Here is a 10,775-nt window from a genome sequence, read left to right on the forward strand (position 1 = left end):
ACAAAACTAGTTATCGACCAGTCAAAATTTTTAGTACATTATTGTCAATTTAAAAAGTTAATAAAATGTATGCGTTACCATTTAAGTTTCAAAAGTTGCTATCAAAAAAATTAAGTTGGTAGGCGGGTAAAAACAAAAAAAATTGTGAGAAATTAAGATCACATTGTATAAAAACATTATTGAAAACATATTAAATTATTAATTAAACCCAGTGAGATAATAAATTGTATTGTATAATATACACTATATTAGTTATTAGTATTAGGCAAAATTTAATTAATCATTTTTTAAATATAAAAGCCAAGTTAGTATTGAACATGACTGGTAATATTTTTAATTCTATCGCTTAGATCTTATTTTTTTTTAACTATAAATAACTTATTCCTTCACACCAACAACTATAAAAATGTCGGTAGACAGTAGTTAGTTTTTAAATACGCTCTAACCACGATAAAAGATAATCATCTTTATTACTATTAAAAGCATAGTTAGCTTTTATGTCACATTAATAGTACAAATGTTGTATGATTTTTCAATTTAAAACATAATACCTATAGTAAATAGTTCTTTTAGTTATTAGTATAGTTATTAGTAAATATTAGAGTCTTGGAGAACACAGTCAGTTGGACCACATTATGAATTGCATTGTGGAATTCATACATCAGAGTCCAGATATTTTGCTTACTAATCTTTTATACATAATATCACGATTATAATCGTGCATAATATCAAATTATTAATAGACATCCATATAATCCCCTTATGACAGCATACATTTAATGTGCCGTTATCCAGATGTAATTTTCGTTGTTAACATTCTATATAATATATATACATATATAAATTATAATAATTATTATTACATATGTACCAACCAAAATAATTAAATGAACATACATTGAAAACTATCAGTTATAAAAATAAATTGTATGCAATTTATAAATGTTTAATTAATGTTATCAATATTTCATACTGTTTTACGCTATAAAGTATCATCTAACAATGATTGTATAGTTTTTTATATCGCGTGTAAATTATGTCAGTGTATCAACATTTCAAAAGAAATTTCATTCAATTGTTCATTTAAACAAATGGGTTTATGTATTAAATACATAAGAAAATAAGAAAAGTGCATTATTCCATTGTTAGGTTCTAAATTAATCTAATAATCTTAATAACTAAAATGTGTCAACTAATTTTTATCTTCCATGATTTTTAAATTGTAATTTCGAACAAGCATACTAGGTACCTACTACCTTCATATTTTATACGATTTGAAATAATATTATACAACACGACGTGTAGGTGTGTGAACAATGTCAAACGACCGTTAACTGTCACGGACAATTGTCCGTGTCTGATTGACATTTGTGATAATTATTAATTACATATAAATACTACGGTGGCGTGGTCTTTTATATAAAAAAAAATCCAGCAACTTTAATTGCTGTAACCAGTTTAATTTTGACCCTTGTTGACCACAAGATAATACAGTTTTAAGTATGATTGAACGTAATTATTTAGATGTTGATGCTTTTTGAACACCACCTAATAACCGCGTCACCATATTTACAAAGTGTTAATGATACATATAATGTCCGTTTAAATAAAATAGGTAAGTGATTGATTTGCAAACAGCATTTTAAACGGTTGATTTCCATATTAAATGTTTAGAAAACAAATAAATAACATATTATTATAAAGAGCCCACGGGGAGATAAAACGTGTTGTATATACATAAAAAATTGATTTTTCTTAATAGACTCGGAAGACAAACATTAACGTTCTTATCGAAAATAAAAAATAACAAAAAAATTAAACATAATTCGACCGCAGACGATTGTATATATACGAGTTACGACGGTATTTAGTTGTCATTTTTAACTGCGCGGTAATCCGTTTACAGAACAACTATTGTGATCGTAGTGATCCGTCGAGTACAGTGGCAGACCACCACATTAACTGTTGGACGCATTTTCAGTTTTAATTTCGTGTTGATTTAATTAAGCATTTTTTTTTTCTGCTAATTACAAACAGACGCAATGTGTGCGGATAAACGTCAAGATCCACATTTCGGAACTAAACTCATACACGTTGGTCAGAATCCAAGTCAATGGGCCTACAAAGATGTCATACCGCCAATTTCGCTCAGCACGGTGTACAATCAACCATCACCCGGAGTAATTGAAGTATGCAGAATGATTATTGCTATGGATAATAATTATTGCTACGCATAATAATAATTGTTGAAAATAATAATTATTGTAATGAATTATAATTATTATGGGACCACAAAATAATTATTGTTAATAATTATTATGGGACCACAAAAATTCAAATTTTCACAATAAACGTTATTCTAGCCGTATAAAAGACGTATGAATCTTATTCTAATTTTATATCTAGATACAATTTTTAGATATGTATAAAAATTAAAAATATTCACGAATAAAACTAAATGAAAACATTTATGTAAAAATCAAATTTCATTAATTCTCTCATTTTGTTTTTAAACAATTTTTTTACCATGTTTCTATTTAGACATTTATTTATTACATATCGATTTTATAGTAGCAACTATCTTTTTTTATTGTAGATTTGAATTTTGAAAGTTCCATCCTAAATTGTAATACAATATTCCTAATTTCACATTTTCCCCACGCGTTATTATTTGCCGAAAATAATTCAAATTATTCAACATTTATTTTGAGAAAATATGGTTAACCCTTTACCAAGTCCTAAGGAATGGAAACTTTTTTCATGCACTATTTTTTACGCAGTTTTTGGATTTAACGTCTGACATTAGAGTCAACATTTTTTTTGCATCGAAAAAAAATCAAAAAGGATAATATCGTAAAATTAAACATTATTATTAGCCGTTAATTGATTTGCAGTTACTGGCATCTGCTTTCTTTGTTTGGTGTAAAGAACAATTATTTTTTATTTATATTTTTTCTGTTTTCGTTCACAATATTAAAAACATCTTAATCCGAAACAACCCTTTCGGCGAGGTAGAAAATGTCCTATTGAGTCTTCTTCTTAAATCGAACATATATTATAAACGTATATTGTTATCGGTTACAAAGTACAATTTATGAAAAAATCAAGAACGTACAAGTTTAAAAAAACATAGATTTGATTTTCTTTATATACCTAACCCAAATATAGTGGTTATATTGGACTAATAATATTTTGACTTTAATAACGATTTGAGGCACATAGTGCTAGAAAAGGTTCATTATCCAAATTACCCAGATATCATTTTTTTGGAGACCAAACCGATTATAATTTTTTAAATGCCATTGTTTAAAAGGCAATTTCAAAAAACATAAGTTCTGTTATTTAGTGGATACAGTTTTTTTTTTAGGTTTGGGTCAGTTGGTTTTGAAGTATTATACCGCCGCCTCGGTGGAACAAAGACACAACTGCAAAATTTGGTAAAATGGACTAAACGCTTTAATGTGTTTAGATATAGGCATATAGCTAACGCATAAGGTAGAAAAACGACGTAACTGTAGTTGTAATCATTTCCCAAGCATTCCCCCATTCCATTAAAATTACATCCCATAACATTTTAGTGAAAATAATTTGTTTTTTTGGTTCTCCTGTAAAATTTCAATTATTGCAGTTGTGTTATTGTTCTACCGGGGCGGCGATATTATTCTGAAATATTTAATGTCATAAAACAAAATTGATTTTCCATTCTGAATTTTAATTTCCAACGCCTCTAGGCTTGTTCTAAGGCATTTAGACGTAGCATGTACTATTTAAAACTTACTAAAACATAATATAATTTGTTTATGCGTTTTAAAGGATTTTGAGTATACAAGAACGGGAAATCCAATTCGTTCGGTTTTGGAAAAGTGCCTCGCCTCACTCGACCACGCCGAGTACGCTTTGACTTACTCGTCTGGAATGGCGGCAACCACGTCAATGGTCAATCTGCTAGTGCCCGGCGATCATTTGCTGAGTTCCGTGGACATTTACGGCGGTACCCACCGGTACCTGGCAAAGGTGGCCATAAAAGCGGGAATCTTATGTTCATTTATAGATTTCGCAGACCCGGAAACCGTAGCCAGTCACTTGCAGCCCAACACCAAAGTGAGTGACAAAAACGACCACCCGGGGGGTTTTCATCCAAAACCGAAGGGTGTATCCAAAACTACATCTTAATTACATTTCCGTCCTAATAATAGAAAAATTACATTAAATCTCCAACTCATCGGCCAGTAGCCACTAATCATTATAGACATTAAAACGATAACGCGTAAAAACTATAAAGATAATATAAACAACTAAATGGGAAATACAATTCACTGGGCTACTAATAGTTACATCTGACACGGGACCAGGAACTGCGATAGGCAGCGCCAATATATATAATTGATGAACATTTAACACAAGCACGCAAACTGTGCTAACCCGTCCCTGGAATACCAAAAACATACGAACTTTGGCCCTACTAATGCCACTTTTATTTAAAATATGTCCTCATATTATGTTCAATTCATACAATTTATTTTTTATTGTTTTTTCTAATAAATCTAACAAATTTTCTAATTTCTAAATAAAAAATCGGCCTTTTAGCCCCCATAAAAATAATAGTAAGCTTTACATAAAAAAAAATTAAATCCTTCCAATAAATACGCCAGAAAATGACTTTTACGAAAGTCATCTTCTATCAAACTTTCGCCATAACTCGGAGAAAAAAAATTTTTAAAGTATTATAATAAGAACAACGTAATATTTTTTCACCTTAAAATTTGGCGGCATATTTAATAAGGCAACTGTTCAATTTTTGTCAAATATTGCCTATTCTATACCCCTTAATAAATAGCGATTTCCGTTTCCCTTAAAACAATTTTGTAAACAAAGAAACTCGTCTAGCTCTAAAAAGTGTGTGTTTTTTAAATGAATATATAATATTAATAGCATGATGGCAGCGTTAGGTCTTCATGGCCAGTTAAGCTACAGGATTATGATAATTATATATATATATATGAATTTAATATATAATATTAGTATAATATATATTTTTTTTTAGACTTTAATTATTTATTAGACGTAAATACATCAAAACATTTTAGGGATTTTTGTTTTATCTTCTGTATATATATATATATATATAAATGAATGTCTGTTTGTCTGTCCTTTATGCATTAGTACGCTATTCATCCGATCGCCATGAAACTTTGGGTAGTTGTTGAGTACACTCCCGCGAACCTAACTGGCATAGAAGTTTTCGAAAATTCCACCTAAGGATGGCCTCAAACAGGAACTGGGATAAAAGTGGTGGTGGGGTGTGGGTGGGACTGAGGGAATGGGAATCTCGGGCAACGCCGGGTTGGGACAGCTTATTAAATAATAAATATTAAGGAATTTATAGTTTTTGAACTAAACAATTTAGCGATTGATTGTTTTATGCCTTCTTTAAGCAAATATATTATGAAAAAAATATTTTTACGAAATTTCCTTAATATCACAATAAATATATTATTTTTCTTTCAACAAAATACTAACATAGTCTGCTCAAACTATCTTAATACAATAATACTTCTCATTCATTTTAATATCGAATAAAACTCTTAGGTACTTATACATTTATTCCTAATTTTTTCTAGCCTACACACATTCATATTAACAATCTAATTCTCAAACCCCAATTTTCTCGTTTCGTTTAGTCATTGGTCAATATCTAATAAAGCCTAAAATCAAAAAAAAATTTAAACTCTAGTACTTTTTAGGTTGGTCATGGCCCATGGGAAGTTGTATAAAATGTATGTATCTTTAAAGATATATCATCTATACATTTGCACACATCATTTTGGTCTCGCTAGAACTATATTTGTAATCGTTCGATAATATTAATATTTACTAAATAGATAGACGTGAACTAACAAATTTCCTTAGCTCGAGATTAGAGATGATCTAGTTCTTAAACTTTTAATTTAAAAATTCTAGTTTAGACCTACTCATTTTTAAAAACATTTTGTTCTTAACGTGTAAACTTGATTCCAGGTAGTCTGGTTCGAAGCCATCACCAATCCGCTTATGCGGGTGATAGACGTTAAATTACTCTGCGACGCCGTGCATAAAGTGCGACCCGAAGTCCTTGTTGTCGTCGACAACTCATTCGTAACTCCTTATTTCCAAGTAAGTAGATGGCGATTTTTCAATACCACAAAACCATGGTCAGGTCTAATAAATACACGATTTCCCACAGAGGCCATTATTGCTTGGCGTCGACATAGTCATGTACTCTGTAAGTAAATATATGAACGGTCACTCGGACTGTCTCATGGGATCGTTGGTGACAAATAACAAGGAGGTATACGACAAACTGTACTTTTTACAATGTAGTAAGTAAAATAATGTCCGCTCGTATTATTATAGCGCCATCATTCGAAGCCCATGTAAAAATAATACAACAGGTAGCAGTAGGTTAGAGCATGAACCAGTTGTGTTTAAAATAAAACAAAAAATAAGAGCAAATGAACTTAGTTAGTTTGTTAACTACTTTAATTCGATCGTTCAACATAACTGCATACTTATTCCTTTCGTTTTATTTATTATTTTGAATACTTCATATATATAAGCTGTCGTTAGAGTTCTAAAAGTTATAGAAAAGCAGCTCCAAACTATTATTGGTGCGGTTTATACATTTTTATAAATTGTAGGTTTTTTTTAGCTACTGGTAGTGTGCCGTCTTCGTTTGACTGTTACCTGGTCAACCGTGGTTTGAAAACACTACATTTGCGTATGGAACGGCACATGTCGAACGCTTTGGCCGTTGCCAGGTATCTAGAAGTTCATCCTAAAGTACTCAAAGTCAACTACACGGGCCTGGAATCTCATCCGCAATACAAATTAGCCAACTCGCAGTTTACCGGACACTGCGGAATGATATCTTTTTACATCAACGGTGGCCTGAAGGAAAGCACAGCCTTTCTGGAAGCGTTGAAAATGTTTTGCATTACGTGCAGTCTGGGTGGTTTCGAAAGCTTAGCCGCTTTACCGTAAGTCCGGACGTCCAATGACATGCTATTACACTTTTATCGTTATAATTATGCGTTTTTTTTTTTATAGTTGCAAGATGACGCACACGTCTCTGTCTCAAAAGGAAAGACTTTCCGTGGGCATTCTCGACAATCTCATCAGATTGTCCGTCGGATTAGAGACCATCGAGGACATCATCAGTGATTTGGAACAAGGTTTTGTCGCAAGTGGCGCCAAAGACAAATAGCTGGTTATATAACCCGGGCCGGATTTACCTAAATGGCGCCCCTAGGCTAATAAAAAACAAACGCCCCTACTTCTTAAAACGTAGATGGAATAAGAGCTGAGAGCCCCCCTCCCAATTTCTTTACCAATTTTTATGTCTATATAAAAATGTATAATGGATTAATTTAAAAGTATTTTAAATTCGACCTAAAAAAATTAAGTATTGCAATTTTGTATAGCAAGATACTAGAAGGGCCATAAAAAAAGACATTTTATTATGATGATAGAAACATAATTATATTTAATATATTATAAAATAAAGAAATCGTGTATAATAAATATATAATTAATGAGTTATTTTTTTTATCTGTTAACGGTTAACCTAATAAATACAATCGTCAATTAATATAAATAGCAAAAATGTACACTGTTATAACTAATAATAATTATTACTTAATCATTTTTATATTTTACGCTTCCTTGATTTAGTTGCTGCAAACGTATTTATAGTGTAGGCGTGATAGAATTTAACTATGAAAGGCGAGATAACAAGCGGGACTTTTTGGAAAATCATTAAGGGGAGTCCCCTGACTAACATACTAAAAATCCCACCCCCACCCCTCTGCTATTTTTTTAGAGGGGGTTGAACACCTCTAAAATCTTTTTTTTTCAATAATCTCGAAAAATATTATACTTAGGAAAAAATTTTCTGAATAAAAGTTGTTCGTCACATAATTATCTATAAGTTTGCTCCTTATACATTTTTATGTAAGTGCAAAAGTTAGATTAAAAAAGCGGCCCAAAGTTAACTATTTTTGAAAATTTTATAATATTTACGCTGTTTCTTCACTATTTAGTGGCAGAAATATATTTCTAGACTATATTTAATGACCTAGTAGTAATGCTGTAAATGTATAATGTTTTTATTTATGCTAAATGTATATCAACATACCCTTTTCGATGAAAAGAGTATGCGATAAACAATCAATTCATCTCTCTATACATTGTTTCCAGTCGAGATAGAAAAGCAAATGAAAAAGGAAAACGGCCACTACGTCATAGATGGTGGTTTTTTATTACGTCGAGTGTTGACATCAACGTATGGATCTATTTGTCAAGCGTATGTAACGTATGTACGAAATCACTACGGTCAAAATGCTACTATAGTATTTTATGGGTATCAATATACTATTTATAATACAAAACAATGTGAACGTAATCGTGGATCACTAAAAACGGTAGCCATCGATGTTAATTTTATTGAAAATACAACAGCGAGTATAAAGCAGAAGCTGTTTCCTATCACGGGATAAAAATAAAACTCGTCTTATAGGATTACTAACTGATAATTTTCATGAACAGGGCTATAGCCTTGTACAAGCTGAGACAGATGCTGATTATCTCATTGCAACAACAGCCATAAATATTGCCAATAACACAACGGTAGCTGTAGTAGGCGAAGACGTTGATCTAATTGAGTTATTAGTAGCATTAACCCCTGAAGGTAATAGTGTTTACTTTTTAAAACCTAAACGATTGCACAAAACAGAAGAAAGGCTGTATTGTATATCAGAAGTACAAAAACTACCAAAAATTAAAAATAACATCCTCGTATCAAACGCCATGAGTGGGTGTGATACAACATCATGCATGTATCGTAAGGGCAAACTTGAATGTCACAAGATACTTAACAGAGATTGATTGGACTGTGTGGTTCAAGTTTTTAATAACACCGACTCGTTGCCACAAGAAGTTAGCAGTGTGGCATTTAAATACCTGCTAGCAATTCACGGAACACCAGAAAAGGAGACTTCAATAAGCGCCTTTCGTTTTTTGCACTTCTCTAAAAATGCGATGAAGAAATTTAACTTGGCTTCATTACCACCTACGGAAGATGCAAGTAGATTCCACGCATATCGTGCATACTTGTAAGTACAAACATGGCTTGGACATCAAGAGAACCCAATTGAATGGGATCTTAGCACCCAAAAAGTCCCACTTGTTACTTTGTCTTTCATAACTGACCCCATTTTTGTTCTAACTCGCCTACACTATTATTAAGTTGTCCATCGATTCAAGTAATTTTGAATTTGCGCTAAATGATGCCAAATTGAAACTGGATACCTTTGTATTTGAAATTGAATTGCTTAGGTAATTTTTAGTTCTTTTTAAAATATTGAACGATCTTTCACCAGTTGCATTAAATGGAATAATAGTTAAATACATTTTCGGAGAAGTGTCTTAAAACGTTGCAATAATTTTCTTTTAAAATTTTCAAAAACTACCGGGAGATTTTTTATTGACACTTCTATTTCAAGCTCGTTTAAAAATTGTTTGAAATGTTAACATTCTTCATATAACTCTTTTATGTTTTTCTTTTAATATTTTTGGGCATATAAATATCAAATATGGAAGAAAACTAAATATAAACTATCAAAGTTCAATGTAAACTTTTGATCTTTCTGATAATTCTATCACCAGTTTCTCGATTATTACGAAAAATGTATTTATGACATGCTTTTTTTCAACTCGCTAACACGTACGTATGTTTGTACGGGTATTTTTCAAATCTTGCAAAATGAATTTAACCCACTTCCCGATGTCGTAGAGGGCTTAAACTTGACACAGACATTCATATTGGATGACAATACAATATCTTGTAATAATATTGGGACTCGAACATCCAGGTCGCCCTACACAGAGCCATGTGTGGAGATGGGTCATTTCATTAAAATTTCATGTTTTTTCAAATCTTCCAAAATGAATTTAGTAATTCATTCACCAATTATTAAGTACCTTTAAGAGGACTAAAAAGTAAAAAAATAAATAAATAAAAAAAAACTTTTTTTAAAACATGATTTTCTAAAAATTAGTAAAAAAGTGAACTAAAAAGTAAAAAATAATTTTACTACAAGAACAATTTACCAATCAATTGTAGCACATTTTATTTAAAATGTCAATTACTTTGAAAACAACCAGTGGCGTATTTACGGGGGGGGGGGATAGATCCCCTCTTGGCTTTTTAGTTTATGTTTTCCGTGTTTCTCAATATTAAATTACTTTTAAGTATATCTGTTTTATAAATATTCGTAATCGGTATCGCATAAAGGCCGGCTTTTCCCACTAATTGTTAGCTGCATACGCGACTATCCGACTATTTTATTGAAACCACCGTCAAAGTAATTTGGTGGTAACATTGTACACTTATGTTTTATTGCTCCATCTTTGATTGATAATAAATGATAACAAAATAATACACACATTTTTCACAGTGAAATTTATGCATACAGATTTTGTATTTTAATTTGTCTCCACATCGAAAACTCACACAACTATTAATGCTGCGTTGCATAAAGAATTAACAAATTTAAAAGTTTATTTAATATGAATTATGTTATATGTAAGTTATTTTTTATTAATACTGTAATTTGTTCATTTATTATTAATTAAGTACTTGAAAATTACTATATCACGGTATAAATTTAATTTATGATTTTTTTTTTTATTTATTCTTGTTTTACATTTTATCTCAATAAACTCTTAAAAATACTTTG

General features: G+C 30.9%; 1 protein-coding gene across 1 annotated transcript; it reads left to right on the forward strand.

Annotated features, from left to right (window-relative positions):
• The first annotated feature begins 1,861 nt into the window (after positions 1-1,861).
• On the forward strand, positions 1,862-7,528 carry LOC126836254 (putative cystathionine gamma-lyase 2). The gene is made up of 6 exons (XM_050569497.1): positions 1,862-2,189; positions 3,814-4,101; positions 6,019-6,153; positions 6,224-6,359; positions 6,689-7,016; positions 7,087-7,528. The coding sequence occupies exons 1-6, from the start codon at positions 2,043-2,045 to the stop codon at positions 7,241-7,243; spliced, it is 1,191 nt and encodes a 396-aa protein (XP_050425454.1). The 5' UTR covers positions 1,862-2,042; the 3' UTR covers positions 7,244-7,528.
• Positions 7,529-10,775: the final 3,247 nt, after the last annotated feature.

This window comes from Adelges cooleyi, unplaced genomic scaffold (assembly GCF_023614345.1).
Source record: "Adelges cooleyi isolate 19-005CV unplaced genomic scaffold, UGA_ACOO_1.1 ACOO_flye_CR_arks_rails_tigmint_CR_PRNA_23, whole genome shotgun sequence".
Classification (NCBI taxonomy): Eukaryota; Metazoa; Arthropoda; class Insecta; order Hemiptera; family Adelgidae; genus Adelges; species Adelges cooleyi.

Excerpts from the sequence above, each read along its gene's own strand:
- LOC126836254 (XM_050569497.1), top strand. The coding sequence starts at position 2,043 with ATGTGTGCGGATAAACGTCAAGATCCACATTTCGGAACTAAACTCATA. Across the intron at positions 6,154-6,223 it reads TCGTAACTCCTTATTTCCAA|AGGCCATTATTGCTTGGCGT; the intron begins GTAAGTAGATGG and ends GATTTCCCACAG. Across the intron at positions 7,017-7,086 it reads GAAAGCTTAGCCGCTTTACC|TTGCAAGATGACGCACACGT; the intron begins GTAAGTCCGGAC and ends TTTTTTTTATAG.